Source organism: Sciurus vulgaris (assembly GCF_902686455.1).
Source record: "Sciurus vulgaris genome assembly, chromosome: 3".
Classification (NCBI taxonomy): Eukaryota; Metazoa; Chordata; class Mammalia; order Rodentia; family Sciuridae; genus Sciurus; species Sciurus vulgaris.
The window spans coordinates 53,996,731-54,023,944 of record NC_136463.1 but is presented as its reverse complement, the minus strand read 5'-3'; the positions used below and the strand labels follow the sequence as shown (position 1 = coordinate 54,023,944).

The 27,214-nt window shown below is 49.6% G+C and overlaps 2 protein-coding genes across 15 annotated transcripts in view; one reads left to right on the top strand and one right to left on the bottom strand.

The window, feature by feature from the left end:
* The window catches only part of NAA38 (N-alpha-acetyltransferase 38, NatC auxiliary subunit), a 31,975-nt gene extending 30,886 nt beyond the window's left edge, over window positions 1-1,089 (bottom strand). The window contains exon 1 of the mRNA XM_079133260.1: window positions 1,025-1,089. The gene's annotated coding sequence lies outside the window, so the exon portion shown is untranslated. The remainder of the gene's footprint in view (window positions 1-1,024) is intronic.
* CHD3 (chromodomain helicase DNA binding protein 3) lies at window positions 654-26,750 on the top strand. 14 transcript variants are annotated; one of them, XM_079133247.1, is made up of 40 exons: window positions 655-942; window positions 5,483-5,595; window positions 6,061-6,231; window positions 6,462-6,583; window positions 7,721-8,004; window positions 8,231-8,361; window positions 8,515-8,665; window positions 8,950-9,125; window positions 9,411-9,644; window positions 9,816-10,019; window positions 10,594-10,805; window positions 11,627-11,758; window positions 12,128-12,227; window positions 12,617-12,808; window positions 12,960-13,160; window positions 13,464-13,601; window positions 13,878-13,999; window positions 14,162-14,335; window positions 14,470-14,611; window positions 14,836-14,967; window positions 15,608-15,725; window positions 15,942-16,066; window positions 16,256-16,487; window positions 16,810-16,976; window positions 17,958-18,135; window positions 18,562-18,627; window positions 19,208-19,293; window positions 19,447-19,580; window positions 20,100-20,244; window positions 20,417-20,579; window positions 21,216-21,337; window positions 21,454-21,589; window positions 21,699-21,800; window positions 21,987-22,112; window positions 22,473-22,581; window positions 22,776-22,908; window positions 23,224-23,465; window positions 24,471-24,634; window positions 24,882-25,008; window positions 25,472-26,750. In XM_079133247.1, exons 1-40 carry the CDS (start codon window positions 672-674, stop codon window positions 25,710-25,712), a joined length of 6,318 nt encoding a protein of 2,105 aa, XP_078989373.1. In that variant the 5' UTR covers window positions 655-671; the 3' UTR covers window positions 25,713-26,750. The 14 variants fall into 14 exon arrangements, with proteins under 14 accessions (XP_078989366.1, XP_078989373.1, XP_078989370.1 ...); XM_079133244.1 differs by having other exon boundaries at window positions 8,932-9,125; XM_079133245.1 differs by having other exon boundaries at window positions 6,459-6,583; window positions 8,527-8,665; window positions 8,932-9,125.
* The last annotated feature ends 464 nt before the right edge of the window (window positions 26,751-27,214 follow it).

Below are 27,214 nucleotides of genomic sequence, written 5' to 3'. Positions count from 1 at the left end.
TCTGTGCACTAATCAGTTATGAAAAAAGGGAGAAATTTGCGGGTTTCTGGGTAGAGGGTTGGAGATGGGGGTGTAACAGGGAGGAGAATGGGGGGGTGAAAAATGAAATATTAAGCCAGCCATTTTGTTTTAAAAGGGGATTTTTCCCCCCTCTTTCTTTCTTTATGGAGGGGGTGGCGGTGCTGGAGGGGGGGTTGTTTTAAAAATAATTTCAAGGCGGCCATCTTAGTGCCTCAGCTCTGAGAAATATTTCTGAGCGCCCCCCTCAGAATTTAAATATATTTAAAGCAACGGAGAGGGGGGTAGAGAGAAGTCGAAAACTTTTATATACATATATATATATATATATAATTTTTTTCTTTTTAAAAATCCCCCTTTCTTGTTCTCTTGGGAGGAAAGAGAAGAGGGGAAAAAGTCTCTCCTCAAAATTTTCCAAGAACATTTTTGGGGGTGGTTCGGCCCCCCTCCTCGGACGGCGGCCCCGAGGGTGGGGGTTTTGGAGGGGGGTGGCCCGGGGGTTTGGGGGGCTGGGGGAGGCGGTGAGGAGGAGGACGCCGCCGCCGAGGAGGAGGAGGAGGAGGAGGAGGAGGAGGAGGAGGAGGTGGTGGTAGCGGTGGGGGAGGCGGGCGGGCGGTGGGTGGGGGGGTGGGGGGGGGGGCCAGAGCCACAGGATGGCTTCCCCTCTGAGGGACGAGGAGGAGGAGGAGGAGGAGATGGTGGTGTCGGAGGAGGAAGAAGAGGAGGAAGAAGAGGGCGACGAAGAGGAGGAGGAGGTGGAGGCGGCCGACGAGGACGATGAGGAGGACGACGACGAGGGAGTACTCGGGCGCGGGCCGGGCCACGACCGGGGCCGCGACCGCCACAGCCCCCCCAGCTGCCACCTCTTCCCGCCGCCGCCGCCGCCGCCACCGCTGCCCCCGCCGCCGCCGCCCCCGCCGCCAGGTAAGCGGCTGCCCGGACTCCCCCCAACAAGCCCAAGTGGGAGCCGCGGGCGCGCGAAGCCGGGCGGGGGCCGGGCACCCACCGCGCGGCCGAGCCGAGGCGAATCCGGGGCGCGGGACACTGTCTCGGGCCGGCGCCCTGCGGCGGTCCGGGCGGTCCCCGCGGTCCGGGCGGCCGCGGCCGCGGGGCCGGGCCTCCTCCCCTCCCCCGCCGCACCCCTCCCCCGCCGCCGCCGCCGCCGCCGCCGCGGCTGCCGCTGCCGCCGCCCGGGCTGGAGAGCGCTGGGCGCGAGCTGCGCGCGCGGACCGGGCCACTCGGTCGCGGCTTTCGGGGGAGGAGGAGGAGGAGATTTTTTTTTTAACCCTCGGCGGGGAGGGGGTAGGCAGGAAACGGCCAAGGCGAAGCCAGGGCCCCCTCCTTGGCCGAGCGAGGGACCGCGGAGACCCTGGCGGCCGGACGGCGGCGTGGGGGAGGGGCGCATGGGGGAGGGGCGGCCGAGCGAGCGCCCCTCGGACTGCGACCCTGGTGGGGTTGCACGGATCAGAGTGGAGTTTCTGTGTGGTGTGGAGCAGACCGCGCCCCCTCCCCCGCTTGGCGCTTGGTCCAGCAGAAAGGGGATAGTGTCCATCGGACCCCTATCCACCTGCGGGAACTTCGGTGCCCTCCAGCTCTAGGGCGTGTGGTGGCACGCGGGGAAGGGGTCCTGTGAATGTGGGCGACTGATGACTAGGGGAAGGTAGTGGCAACACTCCACTCAGACCACTTCCTGGAGTTAGACTTGAGCTACCCGCTCCCCGCCCCCCGCCAGGGATCCTGAGAATCACTTAAGATTGGGGACCAGAGGAAAGTGGGGCTCTAGATGCCCCAAGACCACCCCCTTAATCTCTCTTCTGCTTTGGGCTCTTTTGTGTCAAGTGTGGGCCCCGTATTCCCCTCATGACCCCGTCAGTCTGGGGTGGCCGATCTGCCCAGCTGTGACTCTCACGTGGCTGCCATTCACTGTCACTCACTCTTTAGCTGAAACCACCCACACCCTGACCACGCTGGGGGGCGTAACCTGCCCACCCAGCTGCTCTGCAGTTTGACCATCCCTCAGCACCCCTCTCCCTGGATGACAAGTCACCCGGCACTCTGGGCGGCACTCTTCTGAGGTGATGGAGATAGACTGCTGCCTGGCATCAGGAACCTAGCAGTGGCTTCCCTCAGAATACCCTTCTCATGGAGGGATTTTGGGGCTTCGTTGAGATGGGTCATCCTCATGGTGTTCGAACCCGCTGCTTGGGGACATCCACACCCCAGGTCTCTGGCGGCAGAACAACACAGATGCTCCAGACTTCAAAACGTCTACCATCATGCTCTTTGTAAAACTGTCATATTGATCCGTGTGGCTTATGTGGCACATGTTCTTATCTAGTTGAAGCAACCTTTGAGGAGGCAGCGAGGGAGTGCTTTCTTGTGTGGGTCTGGGGGTATGTGTTTAGTGCTGACTGGTTCAAGTCTCTTGTGCCCCCAGGCTTGTCTTACAAAGGGAAAAGTTTTTAAAAAGTTATCCCAGAGAGCCGGCAGAATTCATAGGAGGGGGAAAAAAAGAGTCGTGGGGAAAGGATTGCCTGTAGGGTTGCCTACAGCAAGGTGCTGAAAAGAGGGAAAGAAAGAATGTCAGGTGAGTTAGGGGATTGGAAGCTCTCACCAATTTTGTATTCTGAACTTGGAATTTGGTGTTTGGGTATTTTTGATCCCGGATCTGGGTATGAGAGAGAGAGAGAGGAGCATGAAAGAATCTAAGGTTGAGATGGGTCTTTGTGTCCTACTCCCTCCCCTTTTCCCTCTTTGCTTTCTGTATCGTGAAGAAACGTCAGACGCTTTTAAAATGTTACATCTAAAGTGAAATCCCACCTCTCCTCTCTCCCCGGGCAATGTTATCTCCTTTCAGCCCTCCGAGTCAAATGAGTGACCCAGATACACCCCCTCAGATGACTTTCTGAGGTAAAACTTTGGAAAAATATTTTTAGCCTGCTCATTATCTCTGTCTACCTAAGTGTGGGGAGAATAAGCCTCCTCAGAGGAGATCTGCTCAGGCTGCCCTCCCTCATCCTTTTCTAGAACATGAATTTGTACATCTGAGAGCTCTCCATTGTTTTTCAGTCCAACAGCTTTGATTCTCACCATTTTGTTTTACATTCTTACTCAAGACCAATTTTATCCCTTCCCCCTCGCTCCAGTCTCCTTACATTGTTAAACGTTTAAAATAATAGCACTCGTGTTCGTGGGGGAAGGGAGCAGGAAGCCAAAAAAAAAAAAAAAAAAAAAAAATCATTTCTTCTCCCTCCCCCTTCTGGCAAGTCTAGAGAAATAATATAACATAATATATAGATGTGATTCCTTGAGGTGGGGGTGGGGAATGATTGTGGGTGGTGCGGAAAATTCTGGTAGTTTCTTTGCAAAAGGTCTGAAAATACAAACCCACCCCCTGCGTGCAGTACGCATGTGCAGCAGACCTATTATGGAGGTTCGTTGTGGGGGAGGGAGGGGAATTTGAGAAAAAATAAATATATGTGTGAGAGATTGATGGTGAGATTAGGAGAGAGGGGCGGGTAGGAGGCGAGGCTTTCGTTCAGGCTCCTCCCCTGGGCTTGAGCTGCCAGGCTCCGCCCTCCCTCCCCGCCTTCCCGTGATCTGAGCCGGGATGTGGGAGAGTCTGGGCTCCCGGCCAGCATTGAGTGGCTGCTGAGACAGAGGTTAGGACTTAGATTTGCTTTATTACCCTCCCTTGCCTTCCTTCGCCCGTTCTCCTTTGCCTTCCCCGCCACTGACGTCCGCCCAAGTTCGGGAACCTCCTGCTGGGCGGGGGGGAGTGGAGTTCACAGACTGTGCGGCCCCCACCCCCAGCTGGGAGTGACCCAGGCCACTTCCCTGATCCTTTGCCAGTTGGCCTGCCCTTGCCACTGCCCCGGCAGCCTCCGTTTCCATGTTCGTGTTAACCCAAGTCCCTGGGGTTCAGGGGAGCCTGGCGTCTTCCTGACTTCCTATTACAGGCCAGCGCTCTGTTTTCACACTCTGGCCCTAGGCAGGCAGCCCCCTTTTAACACACACACCCAGTGCTAGAGTGTTGTCCTGGACCTGCGGAAGGGGACACTGGTTGCCAGAGTTAGGAGAAAAGGTAGTGTGAAAGGAGGGAGGTGCCAGTAATTTGAGGCAATGGAAACCCAGGCCTCCGGTGTTAATTGTGGCTAATTTTCCCGGCTGTTGAGGGAAGGAGGATTGTATGTCCTAGAGCTAAGGGCTGGGCCAAATCCAGGCTTTCCCCTCTTGCTGCAGCTGCCTCTGCCTGAACAAGACAGGTCTGGCTGGTTAGTCTAGGCTTTGGTGCAGAAGGCTAACCAGGGCCTCAGCCTGTGTGGCATTAGTCTGTGTGGCATCTTGCTTTCCTCTTTAGGAGCAACACTGGCCCCCAAGCCTCAACACACTGGAAGGGGTCTCGGAGTATGGGTTGGGGGGGACATCAGGGAAGAACCTGCCCTGGGCCATCTGACAGAGGTTTCTGGTGAGAATCAGGGATCTAGCTCTGCAGAAGCAGGTACAGGCTGGCTCCTGGATTTGTGCTTCTGAGTGTGTGTACATTTGAGAATGCACATGCAGGGTGTCTCTGTCAGGTCTGTACCTATATCTTTGTATTGTTTGGTCTCCTGTATTGTTTTTATAGGGTTGAATTGGGATGTCTGAGACAGAATAGAGGGGAAGGGTAAAATTGGGATAAAGGGTGCAGCCCTTGGGTTCTCAAAGGGAGCAAAAATATGGGAATAGATTTGGAGGCAGATTTCAGGCCATTTGGAAGGAGGCATATCATTAAGGGAATCTGGAGATTTCCTTCTCTCTAGTTAGAATCAGGCAGATACTCTGATCCTGTGGGCAAGAAATGAAAATGACTGGCTGAGGATTTCTTTTCCTCTAGGACTATGTTGGTGACAGGATGCCTGTGATTATCCGAGAAAATGTAAATAGAGGCCTCCCTCTTGGCAAAAAGGATGTCAGGCCTCCAGGGTGTTAGTGTGAGAACCCAGGTGTCCACCTTTGGCTCTCCCTTCTCAGCATCTGGCTTAGGGAGCTGCCAGCTTGTGTCTCCCCACTCCAAGTGCTGGGGTCAGGCCAGGCCAGCAGCTGGGCATGGCTTTCCCCAGTTCCTGGGCAGGATGCCAGCTGGCGAAGTGAGGGGAAGGCAGGAGGAGTCCTGGCGGCGACTGAAAGGACCTGCCACAGTCAGATCCCATGGCCTAGAGCCTGGTCCCTTGTTAGTAGGAGGGGAGAGAAGGGAGTGGTTTGGCGACTCTTCCTTTCTGACCCCTGACCTCCCATTCAGAACCAGAGCATCCCAGAGTACTCAAAACACTCTGTTTGTATTCAGTGAAAGGCAGCAAGGTTTGGAGGAGTTAATGCCCAGTTCCTAGAGAGTGAGATTGAGACAGTGGGGAACAGGGTGTGGAGGGGCCTTAGAGACTGGGAACCTAGAGGCTTATGTTTTCTGACCTTCTCTGCTCCAAAGATAAGGATGATATTCGGCTGCTGCCTTCAGCGTTGGGTGTGAAGAAGAGAAAGCGAGGACCCAAGAAACAGAAGGAAAACAAGCCAGGCAAACCTCGAAAACGCAAGAAACTTGTAAGTGACAAGGATTTTTAACTCTGTGGCAAGCCTCAGGAGATCTTTCCCAGAGACTTACATTTTCTTTTTACTTGATTACCCAGGTAAGGGAGGTGCCCTGAAATCAAGGAGGCTTGGCCCCCTCACACTCCCCAAAACCTATTGCTCTGTATCATATGGATCTAGAACCCTAACCTCATTCTCTACAGCCTGGTGAAGAGCCTGGTCATTGTTGATGTGACTTTCCTAGCAGCCAAGAGAAGCAGTCTTGGAGGAAGACTGTATGAGTTCAGAACCCTCTGTCTTCTTGGGCAATCTATTTAGCTCTCTGTGCCTCAGTTTCTTCATCTGTAAAGTCAATAAACAAATCAGTTACTATCTCATAGGATTGTTGTGAAGATGGAAAGAGTATGTTATGTGCTAAGAACAGTTCCTGGCACGTGGTAAGGATGAATAGATGTTATTTTTATTTCTCTTTCTTAGGACAGTGAGGAAGAATTTGGCTCAGAACGAGATGAGTACCGGGAGAAGTCAGAGAGCGGGGGCAGTGAATATGGAACTGGACCAGGTCGGAAACGAAGACGGAAGCACCGAGAAAAAAAGGAGAAGAAGACAAAGCGGAGGAAAAAGGGGGAGGGAGATGGGGGCCAAAAGGTGAGTAGGATTAGAGAGCAAGGGTGAACAGTCAGCATTAGAGAGGCATGTCTAATATTTGACAGACAGGCATGAGCATGGAGGGAAGCCCCCAAGGCTGTAGTCTGTGAGGGATAGGGTTGGAATAGAGAAGGGAGCAAGAAGCTGGTAGATAAGTATTGAGGCATGTGTGGGGACCCAGGAGAGGAGCTGGGGAGCACCCACCTCACTGAAGTCCCCCTACCCAGCAGGTGGAACAGAAGTCGTCAGCAACTTTACTTCTGACATGGGGCCTAGAGGACGTGGAGCACGTGTTCTCTGAGGAGGATTACCACACACTCACCAACTACAAAGCCTTCAGCCAGTTCATGAGGTGGGGTGGGACTGGGAGGCCTCTTGAACAGACAGTTAATTTTAGGGAGGTCCTGGGTCCCTCTGGAATCTGATGAATAACTCTCCAGAGAAATTCACAGCCCATGCTCACAAAATTTCACACATTAATTTCAAGACATTCTTGAATTTCTAAGGATCCCAGAATCCCAGTTAAGAATTCTTCATTGAGGGGTTTGGGGGCCAGAGATCATGATTCCAATCCTAGGTTAGGGAACTGTCCAGCAACAGTATATAATGAGCCCTTTCCTAACCTAGCAGTCCCATTTTCCCCTAAATGACCTCTTTAGACACATCCTGGGAGATACCATCTGTGTTTCAGAATTTCCCTAGCTTATTTATCAAGTCTCTACCCCTTCCTTGGGTCCCAGTAACAATGGAGAATGCTTTGCTGGCAGTAGGGCCTGAGCTACAATGGCTCTCAAAGTAGAGAATAGCCAAGATATCTTTTGGGGAGGAGGTATTTTAACATAGTAGTTATTGTCCTGGAAGCAGCTATGGTGAGGTTAAGGCCCTGGTGTCATCTTGGGCAAATTACTTAATTTCTTTGATCCTCAGTTTCCTCACCTGTAAAATAGAAATAATAATGGTTTGCACTGATAGGAATCTGTGTGGATTTGGTGGGATAGTGAGTGCAATGCCAGTACATTTGGCATCTAGCCCCAGAGGATGTTAACTGGTAACTGTCTTAGTAACGTCTCACCTACCTTACTGCTAAAGATGGTACTTTTGTCATCAGTCAGGGCCACACATATCCTCATAAAAGCTTAACACCCTACTGCAGAGCAGAACAATGTGGCCATCAGTGTTCCAGAATTAAAAGTGTTTTAAACTGTGAAATAGTATACAAAAGTAAACCATTTCAGTTGATATTCTTTTTTATTCTTTTTAGCCTTTTTTTGGCTTTTAACTTTCATTTTGCTTTTTTTCTGGCATTTTTCTTATTGTTTTTGAAATCTATTTTTCTTTAAAACTTATTTATTATTTAAATTGATTTTTTCTTAATAGGACATATTTTTACCACCCAGGAATCCTACCACATGTGTAGATTATTGATGAGGGAAGATGGCAGTGTTCTAGACCATCTGTGAAGGGTTGAGTTCTGCTTCTGTATTTACAGACCCCTAATTGCTAAGAAGAATCCTAAGATCCCAATGTCTAAGATGATGACTATCCTTGGGGCCAAGTGGAGAGAGTTCAGCGCCAACAACCCCTTCAAAGGGTCAGCAGCTGCTGTGGCTGCGGCAGCAGCAGCAGCAGCAGCAGCTGTAGCTGAGCAGGTGTCAGCTGCTGTCTCCTCAGCCACTCCCATAGCACCTTCTGGACCCCCTGCCCTTCCACTACCCCCTGCTGCTGATATCCAGCCCCCACCCATCCGAAGAGCCAAAACCAAAGAGGGCAAAGGTAGGAAACCCTTTATTCAACCACTGTTACCCCACCTTCCAAACTGAACAGTTAAATTATAGCTTAGAATTCTTGTCTTCCCAGCCCCAATTGCTAGAAGAGAAACATTTTCTAGAAAGAGGGTCTTAGTGAAACCATGGCCCACAGAGTAGTCCCCCATGTCCTTTGTTTCCCAGAAAATGTCATGACTTCTCTGGTTTCTCTCTGCATTTCTACACTCATTCAGGTCCAGGCCATAAGAGGCGGAGTAAGAGCCCCCGAGTACCTGATGGACGTAAGAAGCTTCGGGGAAAGAAGATGGCACCACTCAAAATCAAACTAGGGCTACTTGGTGGCAAGAGGAAGAAGGGAGGCTCAGTGAGTGACCCCTTCCTTTCTACTAAATATCTAGGCATCAAGGGCTGGGGTCCAGAGACAGGTCCAAAAGGGAAGGTGGACCTGGAACCCCAGGGTCTAGGGAGGGGAGTGGAATCAAGTCTGCCTCACTGACAACCACGGGGCTATGGGCAGTATGTTTTTCAGAGTGATGAGGGCCCTGAACCAGAGGCTGAGGAGTCAGACCTGGACAGTGGCAGTGTCCACAGTGCCTCAGGCCGGCCTGATGGCCCTGTCCGCCCTAAGAAACTAAAGAGAGGCCGACCAGGAAGGAAAAAGAAGAAGGGTAAGGCGTGTTTACTCTGTGTGAGCTTGTCAGTCTGCCTTTCTCCCTTCCTTTGCTCTTTTTCTTCTTTCCAATTTTGACTTCTCACTCAATTCTTTGTGTGTGTGTGTCCCTCCCTTCTCCCCAAATACCTATACCTTTCTTTCTCTCTTTTGCTTGTGTTCCCCCCCCCCTCTCTCTCTCTCTCTCTCTCTCTCTCTCTCTCTCTCTCTGTTTCTCTCTTTCTCTCTCTTTTTCCCCTTTGCCTTCACTGGGGTATATGACAGTCCTGGGCTGTCCTGCAGTGGCCGGGGAGGAGGAGGTTGATGGCTACGAGACGGATCACCAGGATTACTGTGAGGTGTGCCAGCAGGGTGGGGAAATTATTCTGTGCGACACCTGCCCTCGTGCCTACCACCTCGTCTGCCTTGATCCTGAGCTTGACCGGGCTCCTGAGGGCAAGTGGAGTTGCCCCCACTGTGTGAGTACCTTGTGCCCCTAGGAACCCACCCACATCTTTCCTCCTTATTTTCAGTTATTTTCTTTCACCCCCAAATACCTGGGGCATCAAGGATCCTAGTTGGGTGCTTTCCCCCATCCCTTCGCCCCCAGAGTCAACATTTATGGAAACTGGGGTGTCCTGTTCCTTAGTTTTCTCTAGTCTTCTCTGCACTTCTAGGATTTGGGTATCCTGTTTTTATCTCTTATTTTCTAGCTTCACTCCTTGTCTCTTTTCTTTCCTTTGTGTCTGTCCTTGGCCTTCTAGGAGAAGGAGGGGGTACAGTGGGAGGCCAAGGAGGAGGAGGAAGAATATGAAGAAGAGGGAGAGGAGGAAGGGGAGAAAGAGGAAGAGGATGATCACATGGAGTATTGCAGAGTGTGCAAGGATGGTGGGGAGCTCCTGTGCTGTGACGCTTGCATTTCTTCCTACCACATCCACTGCCTGAACCCTCCCCTGCCCGACATTCCCAATGGTGAATGGCTGTGTCCCAGATGCACAGTGAGTAGAACCACCTTCATAGCACTTACCATGAGGCCTGACCCCTTTGCCCATCTCTGGGGCCCAGATGTCTAGCTCTTCCTTTCTCCCTACCCTCCCCTTATGGCACCTTTCTTCTCCTAACAAGGGGTTCTTGCTGCCTTTTTTCTCTCATATGTGTCCAACTTGAAGTGTCCAGTGCTGAAGGGTCGTGTGCAGAAGATCCTGCATTGGCGGTGGGGGGAGCCACCTGTGGCAGTGCCGGCCCCCCAACAGGCAGACGGGAATCCAGATGTACCACCCCCCCGCCCTCTTCAAGGCAGATCTGAGCGAGAGTTCTTTGTCAAGTGGGTAGGACTATCCTACTGGCACTGTTCCTGGGCCAAGGAGCTTCAGGTACAGGAGCCTTTCTTTTCCCCCTGTTCTGGGACCTTGATTATTGCCATTCTTATTCCAATCTTCCATATCCTTTGTTTTCTTTCATTTTAGACCTCTGTTCTCATATCCTTACAGCTTCCTTGGTTTCCATATGTGGTTTTCTTGGTCTCTAGTCCTCTTTCTCTTCATTTCCATTAGCTTTCTTTCCTTAGATGCCTTTCTTCACTTCATTGAATTTTGTGTTTTATCAGTCTCTCTGGTTTTTTTTTTTTTTTTTTTTTCAGATTCAAACCCAAGGCCTGGCAAATGCTAGGCAAACTCTCTACCCTTGAACTATATTAGCCCCTCCCCACTCTTAATAACCACATTCTCTGCCTTTTTTTGTTGTTGTTGTTTTTTGCTCTTTATGGCCCCACCCAGGCCGTCTTTTGACTGTTCCATCTGTTCTTTTTATTTGTTCTCCTGCTTTTGCCTTTGCTTTTTTTGTTTGTCTATTTTAAAGCTATCATATTCTCCCAACAGCCCTCTTCTCTGTCCCCCTTCGTCCCCTCTGGATGTTGGGATTATCTCTTTCTTTCCCTCTGTGCATCAGCTGGAAATCTTCCACTTGGTAATGTACCGAAACTACCAGCGGAAGAATGACATGGATGAACCCCCACCCCTGGACTATGGCTCTGGTGAGGATGATGGGAAGAGTGACAAACGCAAGGTAAAAGATCCGCACTATGCAGAGATGGAGGAGAAGTACTATCGTTTCGGTATCAAGCCAGAGTGGATGACTGTCCATCGTATCATCAACCACAGGTGAGTCCTCAGTCTGTGGGAAGGCCAACCCAGGGATATGATACTGTTCTTACTGTGGCGATGACCCTATGTTAGTATCTGTTGATTGACTAAGTGACTGATGGAAACTCGATAACTCTTGCTGAAGCTCCAGCCCCTCTGACCTTGCTTCCTCTAGGGGGGCAGGAGAAACAAGGAGGAAAGTCCAGCCCAGCATTTGTCCTTGCTTTCACTAATTTCCCAATAGCATAAGAGATTCCCACAATAGGTCTGGGAATGGGGGCATGAAAACAAAATATGAGAAGAAGCACAGTTCATCCAGATTATTTCTTTCTTCATAGTACTTATTATTGCCTAATGTTATGTTTTTTTTATTTTTTAGTTGTCAATGGACTTTATTTAATTTATTTATTTTTATATAGTGCTAAGAATCAAACCCAGTGCTTCACACATCCTAAGCAAGTGCTCTACCACTGAGCCACAACCTCAACCCTAATGTTATGTTATATATATCTCATTGCTGCCTTCCCAGTAGAATGTAAGCTTTCTGATAGGATCATTTGTCTATTTTGTTCACTGCTGAATCTAGTGCCTGATACAGTGCCTGGCACATAGTAGATGCTTAGTAAATACTAACTGGAAGAATGAAGGATGGAGGATTCTCCAGGGGTATTTTGTGATAGTTGATACTTAGATGCCATCCTGAAAAGATTAGCATAGTACTTCAGTCATTCTGAGCATTGAGGGTGAGGTAACAAATGCTTTGTGTTTGCTGATTTTTGTGTTTATCAAGACATCTTGCTCTTTGTGATACATATTATTTTTCTCCTCCTATTCCACAGTGTGGATAAAAAAGGGAATTACCACTACCTTGTGAAATGGAGGGACTTGCCCTATGACCAGTCCACATGGGAAGAAGATGAAATGAACATTCCTGAATATGAAGACCATAAGCAAAGCTACTGGAGACATCGGTGAGGGAACCAGGTCATGGATTAGAGGGAGAGTAAGGATGGCACCTGAAAGCTAAATGAGGATGAAGTAGGAACATACCCAAGCTAGAGTTTAGGGAAGTGGCAGCCTAGGCTGGGTTGTCTGGGGTGGGGGGGGGGGGGGGGGGGAAAGAGCCAGTACGTGGAACAGAAATAAGATCTGTCCTGAATAATAGGTAAGAGGATGCTTGGGAGTGGAGAGGGTTAGCTTTCAGGGTAAAATGTGAATAGTGATGGTATATAGACTGGGAGAAAGAAAATGCAAGAAAATCTAGGTAATGGATAGTGGGTTCTGAAAAAGTGGGAGGGGTTTTAAGAAACAGGCCTCACTCAGACATATTCTTTTCCCAGAGAACTAATTATGGGTGAGGACCCCGCCCAACCTCGCAAGTATAAGAAGAAGAAGAAGGAACTGCAGGGTGATGGGCCTCCCAGTTCTCCTACTAATGATGTAAGTTCTCTTAGCCAGCCTTTCCCTTGTCTGGAGCCATGGTGATTGAAGATTTTCATGCGGCTTTTGACATAACTTCCCAGAATTTCAGCAATCTCTTTGAATAGCAGCTCTTCTCTCAGTGTTCAGCATTGCCTCGGGAAGAGGCTAGGAATTTTGGCATAAGAGTGAAAGCTACTATAGATAGCAGAGGGGCTCTTTTATCATCTAGCTTTTCCCCATGGTGCTGCTGCATGTTGTTTTAAGGAATGAGGAGAAGAATTAAAGATTAGAACTTTGATAAGCTCAGGACATAGTAGAGGGAATTATAATCCAACCTGATACTGGGGCCAGAGAGGGAGGAGGAGACCAAGACCAGAGGAGCCCTGACTGTTCCCTTAACTCTACAGCCTACAGTGAAATATGAGACTCAGCCACGGTTTATCACAGCTACTGGAGGAACACTGCACATGTACCAGCTGGAAGGACTGAACTGGCTACGTTTTTCATGGGCCCAGGGCACCGACACAATTCTAGCTGATGAGATGGGGCTGGGCAAGACCATTCAAACCATCGTCTTCCTCTATTCACTCTATAAAGAGGTGCTGGATTCTAGGCCCCTGAGTGGGTGGCTGGGCTAAGACCTAGCTTAGACTAGGGAAGTGGCGTGGAGGATGGATTGACATACCAGATAGCAGGCTAGGTTATACACCCTGGAGCCTAGACTAATGTGCCCCATACTCTTGACTCCAGGGCCACACAAAAGGTCCTTTCCTGGTGAGTGCTCCACTCTCTACCATCATTAATTGGGAGCGGGAGTTCCAGATGTGGGCACCCAAGTTCTACGTGGTGACATACACGGGTGACAAGGACAGTCGGGCTATTATTCGTGAGAATGAGTTCTCCTTTGAGGACAATGCCATCAAAGGCGGCAAGAAAGCTTTTAAGATGAAGGTAAACCCCTTTACCTCACATCTCTGAGACCCTCAGATCTGTCATTTTTTTACCTCAACCAGTAATTCAGTTCCTGCATTCCCCATTTGCCTTCCTCCCTCCTTTCTTCTGCCTGTTCTCATGCCTCTGCACCCCATGGATCTGTGTGCTGGACTGGTGGGTAGAAGTTTAGGGGCCATGTTCAGTGACTTCTGCTTGGAGTCCCAAGTTGGAGCACAGAATATCTGGGTAAAGAATGAGGGCTAGAGGTGCAGGTGCATGGCTGTCAGGTGGCAGCTGAATATGCAGTGGTTGTATTGGCAGAGGGAGGCACAGGTGAAATTCCACGTTCTCCTGACATCATATGAGCTGATCACCATTGATCAGGCAGCACTTGGCTCCATCCGCTGGGCCTGTCTTGTGGTGGATGAAGCCCATCGACTCAAGAACAACCAGTCCAAGGTGAGAATGAGTCCCAGGCCTGAGAAATTTGAGGCTGTGGATCCCAGCTTGCCCTGGTCTTTAAAAACAAAATGAAACAAAAACCAAGTTCTGAGAGGAAGAGTTCCTGGGAACCTCTGGGGAAGGTCTTGCCTAGAGGAGGGAGAAGACTAAGAATTTGGGCCCTCTGATTTTTGAGGGAAAAAGGAGTTACGGGCAGGAAATGGTCAGTGTGGTGGGTCAAACACTTGTCACTGATTAGCCATTTCTCCTGCCTATTTTTGCCCCATCGTCTAGTTTTTCAGGGTCCTCAATGGCTATAAGATAGATCACAAGTTGCTACTGACAGGAACCCCACTGCAGAATAATCTGGAGGAACTCTTCCATTTGCTGAACTTCCTCACCCCAGAGAGGTTTAAGTAAGTGGCTTACTAAGGGTTGTCTGCATTAGAGGAAAGCCCCAGAGGCATGGGGGAGCTGATAAAGAATTAATCTTAGATGAAGAATGGAGAATACAACCTGAGGTTGGGGGAGAAGAATTTGACAGCCTGTTAATTTCTTTATTTTCTCCTGGCTATTAGCAACTTGGAGGGCTTTCTGGAGGAATTTGCTGACATATCCAAAGAGGACCAGATTAAGAAACTGCATGATCTGCTGGGACCACACATGTTGCGGAGGCTCAAAGCGGATGTCTTTAAGAACATGCCAGCCAAGACAGAACTCATTGTTCGAGTAGAGCTGAGCCCCATGCAGAAGTGAGACATAAAAAGTGGGCTACCTGGACTGGGGATTGGGGATTTGGTGGCAACTTTCCAGGAGTTAATGACAAATATGTTATTATAATTTTTTCCTTTATATATCTTTTCTCTGCCCCTGACCTGGTCTTTAGGAAATACTACAAATACATCCTGACTCGAAATTTTGAGGCCTTGAATTCACGAGGCGGTGGGAACCAAGTGTCATTACTTAACATCATGATGGATCTTAAGAAGTGCTGCAACCACCCATACCTCTTTCCTGTGGCTGCTATGGTAGATACAAAGATCAGGGAACTGATCAAATAGCTAATACTCTGAAAACCTGGGAGAGACCACATTGAATTGGGGGGAGCTGGGCCAAAAGGCCAAGGACTTGATCCTTGGAGGAGTAGTAATTTGAAAGTGTGGAAGTTGAATTTGGGCTTCTGGCTTTCCAGGCACAGTAAGAATAAGGAGGCATATTTCCTGACCCTCTCTTCCTTGTCCTCCCTGTTCAGGAGTCCCCAAAACTCCCCAGTGGGGCTTATGAGGGTGGAGCGCTTATTAAGTCATCAGGGAAGCTCATGCTGCTGCAGAAGATGCTACGGAAGCTGAAAGAGCAAGGACACAGGGTACTCATCTTCTCACAGGTGACCCATCCCCTCTTCTCTGTTTCTGCTTTCTGTCCCTTCCTCATCAGCCATACCTTAATTCCTGACATCTTTCGTATGACTGTTCTGGTATGATGGATTATAAGATTCCATCCATAAGAGTGCCTAGCATAGCTACTTCATCCCTAGTTTCTGAAGACTCTTGGAAGTTAGAGTCCAGGTCCTGTTTGGCTGATTAGTGGTAGGGTGAGGTTGAACTATCTGCCTCCAGGGAGGCCTCTGGGACTAATGCTATTTCCTAACCTTATCGGTAGGTGCGAGGGGCAAAGACCTTTTAGAAATCTGATGAAAACTATACCTTTACTGTCCAAAAACTGCACTATAGGTACATTTTGTATAGATTTTGTGGGGGTTCATAATGATTTCTCTTATGAATGCTTTTTGTAGGTCTCAGGGAATCTGTCCTAGGAGAAATGGTCTTTAATCAAGAAAATATGCAAAGAATGCAGAACAGTGAGGAGATGGGGATGGGAGGAGGGAATGCATTCAAGATACTTAAGACAGGGCAGGGATTCAGGTGTAAAGCTTGGGGTTGAATTTGAGTAAAGGGATAGATTGACGAGACAGACCCATCCTACTGCCTTGGCATTTCAGACTCCTTCCTTTTCCCTTGCTGTAGATGACCAAAATGTTAGACTTGCTAGAGGACTTCTTAGACTATGAAGGCTACAAGTATGAGCGCATTGATGGTGGCATCACTGGTGCCCTGAGGCAGGAAGCCATTGATCGGTTCAATGGTAAGAGTGGGATCCCTTAAGTTACTGGTGGGTGTGGAAGGCCTGAGAAACCTATGCCAGGTCCCTGGCACAAGAAGGGGGCTGGTACAGGGGGATATTGGACACCTAGGCTTTGAGTTGGAGTCATAGTCATTTGTAGTCGAGGAACATCTAGCAGCAGGTGGACAGAACTGCTGGGTACGGGAAAAACCTAGCCTCCTAATTCTCATCTCCTAGCTCCTGGGGCCCAACAGTTCTGCTTTCTCCTCTCTACCCGAGCTGGGGGATTAGGCATCAATCTGGCCACTGCTGACACTGTTATCATCTTCGATTCTGACTGGAACCCCCATAATGACATCCAGGTGGGAATTTGCATCCTGGAACCCCTATGCCAAACAGCAAGGAGATGTGGGTTCACAGAAAAGGGTGTCATGCCATGGGCTGGCTCAGAAATAAACCTCTTTGGGGAGGGGAGAGGGCCTTTCCCAAGCATGTGGCAGCTTCTCCCTGCCATTCCCCTGGCCCACCCCAACTTTCTCCAACCCTTGCAGGCTTTCAGCCGCGCTCACAGGATTGGCCAGGCCAACAAAGTGATGATTTACCGGTTCGTGACTCGCGCATCCGTGGAAGAGCGAATCACACAGGTGGCCAAGAGAAAGATGATGCTGACACACCTGGTGGTGCGGCCCGGACTGGGCTCCAAGGCAGGCTCTATGTCCAAGCAGGAGCTTGATGATATCCTCAAATTTGGCACTGAGGAGCTATTCAAGGATGAAAATGAGGGTGAGAATCTTTTCTGCAGCTCCCTGAAGCCACCCCTGCTCCCTGACGCCAGCTTCTATGAGCTCTTCTCTTCCGTAGTTCACATGGGGAGGAAAGCAAACACTCCTCTGTAGCCTGTGAAGGAAGAAGTCTTCTTTCCAGTGGTCCTTGGAGGGTGTTAGCCTCCTAAACAAATAAAAGAAAAAACCCTTGACATTGCTTCCAGGAAATAAGCCTTCCCTCCAGGGCCCCTAGAGTACATCCTTTTTTCTATCTTTGATAAAGTTATACCTGAGCTTCTGATTGGAATCCCAAGTTCTCATTTGTTTACCATCTCCACCAGGGGAGAACAAGGAAGAGGACAGCAGCGTGATCCACTATGACAATGAGGCCATTGCTCGGCTGTTGGACCGGAACCAGGATGCAACTGAGGACACTGATGTGCAGAACATGAATGAGTATCTCAGTTCCTTCAAGGTGGCTCAGTATGTTGTTCGGGAAGAAGACAAGGTGAGAGGTTTTGGGGTCATGCATTGTCTATCACAGGTCATCTCTCAAGGGCAATGTCCTTTCACCAAACCTTGGAAGTAGGTTTCCCCTTTGCTCTTTTTATTCGTTCTCTCATGTTAGTCTCCAATAAAGAACAATAGTGAACCTTAAACAACTTCTTTTTAGATATTTTTTACTTGTTCATTATATTTATAAGTGACAGTAGAATGTATTTTATATACATGGAGTATAACTTCCCCTTCTTGTGGTTGTACATGCTGTGGAGTTACACTGGTTGTGTATTTATATGTGAACATAGGAAAGTTACACCTGATTCATTCTACTGTCTTCTTATTCCCAACCTCCATCCTTTCCCTCCATTCCCCTTTATCCAATTCAGTGAATTTGTTTTCCTCCGCCCCCTATTGTGTGTTAAGCGTCCACATACCAGACAGTTTGACTTTGGTCAACAACTTATTAATCTAATAGGTAAGACTAGACTTTGGAGAGAGACTTGGGCATAGAAAGTTTTGGTAAACCCAGAAGGGTACCTCCTGAATCAGGGTAGGAGGAAGATGGAAGTAGAGATGAGGTTAGAAAAGAGGACTAGAAGAGGCAGGGAACTAGGCACAGTGGTAGGCACCTAAAATCCCAGCTACTCAGAAAGCTAATGTAGGAGGATGGCAAGTTCAAGGCCAGCCTGGGCAACTTAGCAAGATTGATCCAAAATAAAAAAAATCAAAAGGACTAAGGATGTATCTGAGTGGTAAAGTACCCTGGATTCCATTCCTAGTACCTCCAAAAAGCAAAAAGTGGGAGAAGTACCTTGCATAGAAGAAATAATTCAAGAAATGACTGATGTCCAAAAACTTGAAGCAGAGCTGAGGAAAGTTTCTAGGAGCAGCAAGCAGGATTTGATTAAGGCAGCAGAATAGGGCTTTTGATGTGATCAAAGGACTGGTGAGGAAGGAGGCTGCTAGCCTTCACTCTGCTGCCCTTCAGATTGAGGAGATTGAGCGAGAGATCATCAAGCAGGAGGAGAATGTAGACCCTGACTACTGGGAGAAGCTACTGAGGCATCATTATGAGCAGCAGCAGGAAGACCTTGCCCGGAACCTAGGCAAGGGCAAAAGGGTTCGCAAGCAAGTGAACTACAATGATGCTGCTCAGGAGGATCAAGGTAAGGACTGCACCAGTGCAGGTGATAAGAAGGAAAGAGATGATGAGTAGGCCCTTGGAGGCTGGGTCTGTTTTACAGGGAAAGAGAAGCCAACAAGTCAGGGTCTTTCCCTGCTTAAAGAGAAAGTGGTTAGAAAGGATCAGTAGAAACTACCTGGAGGCCAAGTGGGTTTTCACACAATTTAACTACAAGGGGGTTGCAGAGGGATCTTATGAACAGCCAGGAGTCATTGCTTCTAGTAACTTTGGTAGGAGGCAAGGTGGTGGAGCAGGAGGTACCTTGGGACCAAATAGTTCAGGATACATGACCCAGAGTCAAGCTGTGGGCAGTGACCCTGGTGTCTCAGGAGTGCCAAGGACAAGGTGAAGAGGAGAAATCCCAGCATGGCTCATCCAGGAGTCACCACTGCCTTTTCTACTTTCCCAGATAACCAGTCAGAATACTCGGTGGGGTCAGAGGAGGAAGATGAAGACTTTGATGAGCGTCCTGAAGGTGGCTCATTTTCCTTTCTCTCTCAGCTCTTCCCAGCTTCCTTCCATTTTGGGCCCATTGTTTTTGTACAAATAAAAGTGGTTTTTTTTTTTTTTTTTTTTTTTGGTAGAAAAACTAAAGATTGCAGATGAGCAGAAAGGGAAAAATGCTCATAATTTCTTCTCTGTCAAAATTTGGAGTGTGCAAGATAGGCATGGTGGTGACTTGGAAGGCTGAGTCAGGAGGAGGATCACTTAAGCCCAGGAGTTCAATGCCAGCCTGGGCAACATGGCAATATGCTGTCTCCTGCAAAAAAATTAAAATAAAATAAAAAATAAATAAACAGACAAACCCAACGAGGTTACATCATTTCACCTTTCTATAAGGAATCTTGCCTGTTTCAAATATTTGTTACTGATTTTTAAATATGACTTGATTCTTTTGAGTTTCTGGGTTGATAGTTCTGTAAGTACTTGGAAAAAAATTAGAAATGAACATGACACAGCTATTCCTATGTTCTCTGTTTCGTGGGAAGAGGTGTGAAAGAGGACTGAGGCTTAGAGGTGGTAGATCTACTAATCAGTGTCACCCCCACTCTCAGGGCGTCGACAGTCAAAAAGGCAGCTCCGAAATGAGAAGGACAAGCCGCTGCCTCCACTGCTGGCTCGAGTCGGGGGCAACATTGAGGTGAAAATTGAACCCAGACCCCCATGTATTCTCTTAAGGAGAAAATGAGGGCTGGAGGGAAGAGAGGATTGGAAATTAAGGTCTGGATCACTGAGGTAAAAAGGATCAAGACCTAAGACCTGGTCATTCATAGCCTATGCCTCCTTGCCTCAGGTGTTGGGATTTAACACCCGTCAGCGGAAGGCTTTCCTCAATGCTGTGATGCGCTGGGGGATGCCGCCACAGGATGCCTTTACCACACAGTGGCTGGTGCGGGACCTGAGGGGCAAGACCGAGAAGGAGTTCAAGTGAGTATGGGTGATTCAGGGCTTATTTGGATGAGGGGTTAAGAACTTTGGGTTTTACTTTCATTTTTTTGGCCACCATGTGATGTTATCTTACTCACCTGATCACCACCTACCCTGCCATGCAGTATCTCCTGGCTCAGTTTCCTGGGGGTGGGCTCAGCGTACTCCACCTCCCCTCAGCTGAGCCTAGAGTAGAGGGGCCAGGCACCCTTCTTCATGGGAGAGGCATTTGAGGAAGGAGCCTCGCCTGGGCTGGCCGAGCCTCACATTTACTTGGCCTTGAAGAGCTGGTGGCAGGAAGAGCTGGTGGAAAGGATGAATAACTGACTGATGGGGCCCAGGAACAAAGTACCAAGGCCCAGGATACGTATACAGGCGGGAAGTCAAGGCGGGAGTCAGGATTTGGAGGGCTGGTGAGAGTTGAGAGGCCCAGTGACCAGGGGAGCCCTGGATGTACCTGGGGTGCCTTGTACCCCTTCTAAGTCTCCCTAACTTTCCTCCCACCCCCATGCTCCTCAGGGCCTATGTATCTTTGTTCATGCGCCATTTGTGTGAACCTGGGGCAGATGGCTCTGAAACCTTTGCTGATGGAGTCCCTCGGGAGGGACTGAGTCGCCAGCAGGTGTTGACCCGCATTGGAGTCATGTCTCTTGTCAAGAAGAAGGTATCAATCTCCCCTCACCCAGAGAATCAGGCCAACCACTTAGGCTTTGTCCTTCCTCTGCCTTCTGTCCTCCAATTATGGGCTCAGGCTGGTACAAGACAGAAGGGACAAGAGTGTCCCATGTGTCCAGTGCCTGGAGCTGACCCCTATCTCTACAACACCCTCTCCCCAGGTGCAGGAATTTGAGCACATCAATGGGCGCTGGTCAATGCCGGAGCTGATGCCTGATCCCAGTGCTGACTCTAAGCGCTCTTCTAGAGCCTCCTCTCCTACCAAAACATCTCCCACCACTCCTGAGGCTTCTGCTACCAACAGTCCTTGCACCTCTAAACCTGGTAATCAGGAGTCCAGGTGGCAGGAGAGACAGAAATGGGGTCAGGAGTCACAGATGGAACCATGCTTTCCTTATAGTATTAGTCTGTCTCGCATGACTATAACAGGAAACCTCTGAGTGGATAACTTTATAAAACAGTTTATTTTAGTTTATGATTGTGGAGGTCCAAGGTCAAAGGGGATGGCCTTTTTGCTGGCAGAGTCCCAAGGTGGTGTAGAACATCACATGGCAAGGGACAGGAAGGGCACATTTGTTCCGATCTCTAGCTCTCTTCTTAAAAATTACTAGGATTCATCATGGGGCTCCACCTTGATGACTTCACCCAATCCTGATCACTTCCCAAAGGCCCTCCTCTAAACACCATGGTTAGATTAAGTGTTGCCCCTCTTTTTTTAAAAAAAAAATTTTTAGTTGTTGATGGACCTTTATTTTGTTCATTTGTTTATATGCGGTGTTGAGAATTGATCCTAGTGCCTCACACATGCTAGCAAGTGCTCTACCACTGAGCCACAACCCCAGCCCTAAGTGTTCCCCCTCTTAATACTTCACAGTGGGGATTAAATTTTAACATGTGAACACTTGGAGGACGTTTCAATCACATCCAAATCATAGTACTTGTTCTGCCTTCCTCCTGTAGCTACTCCTGCTCCAAGTGATAAAGGAGATGGCATAAGGACACCTCTTGATAAAGAAGAAGCTGACAACCAGGAGGAGAAGCCAGAGAAGAATAGTAAAATTGGGGAGAAGATGGAGACAGAAGTATGTTGTCTTTGGATATGTCTGAGGAGGTTAAGTGGAAGGGTCTGGGGATGTGTCTCTGTAGCCAGGTACCTGGGAGTCCTCTGGATAATCTTGACTCTCTTGTCCTCCTCCAGGCTGATGCCCCAAGCCCAGCCCTATCACTTGGGGAGCGGCTGGAGCCCAGGAAGATTTCTCTAGAGGATGAAGTGCCAGTGGTACCTGGAGAGATAGAGCCTGAACCTGGATACCGAGGGGACAGAGACAAATCAGGTGGGTGCTTGGCCACAGGGGTGATGGGAGGATTAGAATTTGGGAGTTCCCTCTTCTGGTGTCAGGGGATGAGGGTGACATCCTTCCTATCCCCTATCCCCTCCCACAGCCACAGAGTCGACGCCAGGAGAAAGGGGGGAGGAGAAGCCGTTGGATGGACAGGAGCACAGGGAGAGGCCGGAGGGGGAAACGGGGGATTTGGGCAAGAGAGGTAATGGGTGAAAGGACTGGACACTTGGGTCCCTGAGGGGATCAGGGGAGGTGGAGTCTGGGAGACCAAATGGCCTGGGTCCTAGGTGGGTAGCTATTGGAAAGGCCAGTACAGTACAGGTAGTAAGTAGTCTTGGGACCTGGGAGGAGGTATCCTGAGGTATGAGCTTTGCCCTGTCTGCCCTAGCAGAAGATATAAAAGGGGACCGGGAGCTTCGACCTGGGCCTCATGAGCCAAGGTCCAACGGGCGCCGTGAGGAGAAAGTGGAGAAGCCACGGTTCATGTTCAATATTGCTGATGGTGGATTCACAGGTGGGAAAGGTTCTTCCTGCTATTTGCTTGTCATTGGGATCTGCCCAAACTCCTGGGGTTTCTCATTTTGCCTGAAGGTACCTTTAATTCTGAAATGGTGAATGCTGAATATGATCCCTGCTTTAAGTCTCCCTAAGTGTACCGCCAGACTCTACAGATGTATCTAATCTCACCTTTTATTTTCAATCTTAACCTGAACTTTGTTCATAATCAATTTTATTCCTCATTCATAACCTAGCCTTTACCCATTCCCCCTAAGTAGACGTTAGTACTGTCATTTTCCATTTTCTCATCTGTACCTGTCTGTCAGGAGGGATGTGGTTTGCAAACCCCGATGCCTCTGTTTGCTGTCCTCTCCAGAGCTTCACACCCTGTGGCAGAATGAGGAACGGGCAGCTATTTCCTCTGGAAAACTCAATGAGATCTGGCACCGAAGACATGACTACTGGCTTCTGGCTGGGATTGTCCTGTATCCTTTGATAGAAGTACCAAGAAAAAGGTTCTCCTAACCAGGAGAGAGGGTAACTACGGGGAAGATGAGTCTATGCACATGGAAGGGAGGCTTGTACAACACTTTGGGGAGATCATACCAAAAGAAAGAAGTATTTACAGCCAATACATCCCTGTTAAATTCCTTGATGGCCCCCTTTCCTTAATCGGCAGCCATGGCTATGCACGGTGGCAGGACATCCAGAACGATGCTCAGTTTGCCATTATCAATGAGCCATTTAAAACTGAAGCCAATAAGGGGAACTTTTTGGAGATGAAAAATAAGTTCCTGGCCCGGAGGTTCAAGGTGGGGGCAAAGGAAGAAAAGAATAGGGTTGAATAGAAACTTGGGTCACAATTGGGACCAGATATGATTGGAATCCAGGGAAGGAAGGTTAATACCTTGAGGGTTATGGCAATGTTTGAGGCCAACATCAAAGTCTAACTTTGTGTGGGGACTGAGGTCTGAATCAGGGTTGACACTGGGGTTGCAGTTAGTGTGGAGCAGCAGGTACCCTGGTCTAGCAGTGAGGGAGGGTGGGTCTCTAGTGCTGTCTGGTCCACCATCTTGCTCACTTCTGACTAGTAGAGCCCTGCTTTCACCCCAACCCTGTGCCCTCAGCTCCTGGAGCAGGCGCTGGTGATCGAGGAGCAGCTGCGGCGGGCGGCCTACCTGAACCTGTCACAGGAGCCGGCGCACCCCGCCATGGCCCTCCACGCCCGCTTTGCCGAGGCCGAGTGCCTAGCCGAGAGCCACCAGCACCTCTCCAAGGAGTCGCTGGCAGGGAACAAGCCGGCCAACGCCGTCCTGCACAAGGGTAAGGGCCGCGGCGGCCCCGCGCGGGGGAGGGCCCACAACGCTGCGTAAGTCTTCACCCCGCACCCCTCAAAATCTTCCCACCCCTCTGACTCCCTTTACCCTGTGAACCACCCCCCTCTGACCTCTAACCCTACCCCTGACCCCTTGGTTTTTAGCCTTTAGCACTTGTGCAAGTCCATGCCTGTTAGTGATCATGTCAGTGCCCAACAGAGGGACTCCCCACACAGTAGGGCCCTTTCCCTGGTGGTAGAACTCCACACACTGTCATACTGCTAATGTCGCCCAATTTGAGGCCTTGGCCTATGTAAACACCACAAAGGTCATTTTTCTTGTCCCACAGATCATATTCCCTCACACATTCACCCTATGAGGCAGAAATTACCACCCATCCACCCTATGACCCTTTGACCCTATGAAACTTCCCTTTGACCTTCAACCCTTTACCCACACCCTCTTACCTTGATGATTATAGATTAAATCCCAAAGCCCTTTAACCATCTAATCCTGCTTGGTATAGTGACTGACTCCTGGCCCCTTTGATCCCTGATCTGATTCTTTGAATCTGTAATGCTGACCCTCTAACCTCCCTTTCCCCTTACATATTAAAACCTTGATTCCTTAAATCTGATACCACTGACCACTTCCCACACCTCCTGACTATTTCCTCCCCGTCATTCCCAACCCCCCAACCTCACTCTTCCAGTATGGGATGTTCTGACAACTCCCCGCCCCCCATGTCTTCCAATATCCTCTCCTACCTCCCTCTTCTCCATTTTCTCCCATTTCTCCTTTCTCTCCATTTGTCCTCTGTGGTGATCTGGTCTGTCTTTTCCTGATACTTTCCCCGAGTCATTCTCTTTTTCTGTCTACTTTTTTGTTGCTTTCTTCTTTTGCTTCTATCACTTGTCTCTGATTCTTTGACGTCTGTGTCTTCCTCTTTATTTTTCTGACTGTATCTGTCCATCTGACTCCTTGTTGCTTTTCTTGGCTCCATCTCTCTATTTCCCTGTCTTTCTCTTGCCCTTCTTTCTCCGTGGCCCGGGCCCCAGTTCTGAACCAGCTGGAGGAGTTGCTGAGCGACATGAAGGCGGACGTGACCCGCCTGCCAGCCACGCTGTCCCGAATACCCCCCATCGCAGCCCGCCTTCAGATGTCGGAGCGCAGCATCCTCAGCCGGCTGGCCAGCAAGGGCACGGAGCCTCACCCCACACCGGTAACCCTCTTTCCCCCTAACTTGTTTTCCCTCTTGGTGCTCCTCCTTCACACACACAAACACTTCCATCAGAATCCTATACCATATGGAAAAACCACCTGCTAGACCACAGTCTTCACCCATGAGTGAGTCTCCCTGCCTGTGTTATATCCCTCAGTAGTTTTGGAATGTGACTCTTATTCACATACATCATCTTTCCTCTCAAAAACTATGAACCTAACTAACCTCAGCTTGCTTTCTATTCCAGGCCTTCCCCCCGGGTCCCTACGCCACACCTCCGGGGTACGGGGCGGCCTTCAGCGCCGCACCCGTCGGGGCCCTGGCCGCCGCAGGCGCCAACTACAGCCAGATGCCTGCAGGGTCCTTCATCACAGGTCAGTTGGTGCTTCCAGTTCCTGCTTCTCCCACTTCTCCTTTGCCAAGCCTCATCCCTGCCCAGCTTCCTTATCCTGCTCTAGCATCTCATTTCCTTAGATGTGTCTGGTATTAGGGAATGGGCTTCATTCTACCCATTCTTTTCTTACCTCTTCTATCCCCATTGTCAAAAACCTCATGCAGGGTTTTAGTGGTTCTGTGGCTTGGTATCCCCCACCCCAGCCTCCTCCATCTGGGTTATCTCAAGGGAAATTGAACGTGAATTCAGAAGGGATAGAGTGAGGGCTGGAGCATGCATTCAGTTGTATCATATAAGGGGAATCTTGGGAAGAGAGCTTTGCCCTGGTCTTCCCACCCTTACCTAGGAAAATTGGAAGTGGCAGTGGTAAGAATATATTAATGTCCAGAAGTGACATTTGGGAGCAAATGGGGATTGATCTTTCCTTACTCCTTCCCAAACAGCCGCCACCAACGGCCCTCCAGTGCTGGTGAAGAAGGAGAAGGAAATGGTGGGGGCACTGGTGTCAGACGGGCTGGATCGGAAGGAACCCAGAGCAGGGGAGGTGATCTGTATAGACGACTGACTGGATCTCAGGCCTGCCCTTCACCCAGGCCCCGTCCCAGAGGCCGACCCCCTGCTCAGGCCCTGGGGCCTGCTGCCAGTCCTCCGTCTTCTCCACCCCTTGGGCCAGCATTGGGCTAGGAGCCCCTTTGCCCCTCTATAACTCTTCTCTTCAAGAAAGGGACCCTTGTCTTTCTCCAACCCCACACACCTTTCCCACCAAGCTTTGAAGGCTTTGCTGGTGTGAAGTGGTCTGGGTGGGAGATGGTTAGCTGGGTCCTCCAAGTACCTTTATCCCCCACTGTCAAATGTACACAGCTTCCCAGTAAATGGTTGTCAGGAGGAAAGAGGTGGAGCCTCCCCAGTCTTGTCTCCTGCAATATCAGTTCCACCTCTTTGCAGAAGTTGGGGACTAGCCTTGACTGGCCTTCAGGAACTTTTGTGGGAAGAAGAGCTTCAAAGAGAGGAGGGGTACTTTTAGAGAGGAATGAAAATGAGCCCTGGGAGGGAGAAGGGAAGAGGAGGGGTGGCTGCATGTTACCTTCCCCTACCTCTCCCAAAATGGAGGGTGGAGCAGCTATGAGGGAGGGAGTCTATTGCTGTTCAGCCTCAGAATAAAGGCGCCATTCACTGGCTCAGTTACCTCCTGTGTACTGCCATCTTGTGTTGGGAACCCCGCACTCCCTAGGTACCAAGGGCCACCCCCACAAAGAGAGTAATGGTTGGGCGATACTCCCTCAAGCCAAAGAGGAGCTCCCCAATCTGATCTAGGAACCCAGGTGACCTAGAAAGGTGGGGAGATAATACAGCGGGCCAGACATGGGGGTAGCCCCCCACTCTGTGGCTCAGGTTCCTGAGGGACTTACCTTTCCTCCTCAAGGCCTGGTTACAGACTAAATGTGAGTGAGTCAGGCAGGGGGACCTAGTTAGGGGACTTCTGTGCCTGTGGGACCAGAGCAACATAGTGGAGGGCAGGCCAGGGAGATGAGGGCACATCCTCCTTCCTAGGAGGGGTTGGGGAGTGGCAGTTTGCATGGCGAACCTCCCACTTCCTCTTTGCTGCCCCTTCACTTTCTTGCTGCCCCTTTCCCAGTCTCTTCACACCCACTCTTGGTCTGTCCCAGTCGCCTCTTCTGTATCAGGTTTATTGGTTGTACATATAAATTATACTTTCCTTTCTGTGTGCTCTGTTATTTTTGGCTGGGGGAGTTCTTGGGTGGGAAAGGGATAAAAAAAATATTGCTTTCTGCCATTTCACATAATCTGTCTTTTTCTTTCCCTCTTTTTTTTTTTTTTTTAAACTTGTGGCTTTCCTTTACCTCTTTGTCTCTTGAATCATCACTAAAACTGGACCCTTTTTCCAGCCTTAGCCGTGTGATAAGCTCAGTGTAGAGGAGGGTGAGCAGCAGTGGTGGTTAGTGCAGAATCCTTATGTGGCTTGTGGCCTCACTGGAGTGAAGAGAGGGAGCTGGCTTCCTTGAGAGAGGTACAGTGGGAGGAAAGGCTGACAAAGAGTCGAAATTGCCTTCAAGTCCTTTGATCATCCTCTCCCCTTCAAATTGCTTAGTTCCCCTAAGAGTCAGTAGAGGTCACTACAGCTCCATAGTTTCAATTCCATATGAAGTGCAGGTACTTTTTTTTTT

Bases quoted from the DNA above. Each gene is read 5' to 3' on its own strand.
- CHD3 (XM_079133237.1), top strand. From the start codon at position 672: ATGGCTTCCCCTCTGAGGGACGAGGAGGAGGAGGAGGAGGAGATGGTG. The intron at 13,161-13,463 runs GTAAACCCCTTT...TTGTATTGGCAG, and splicing joins AGAAAGCTTTTAAGATGAAG to AGGGAGGCACAGGTGAAATT. The intron at 22,113-22,472 runs GTGGGAAAGGTT...TGTCCTCTCCAG, and splicing joins TGCTGATGGTGGATTCACAG to AGCTTCACACCCTGTGGCAG.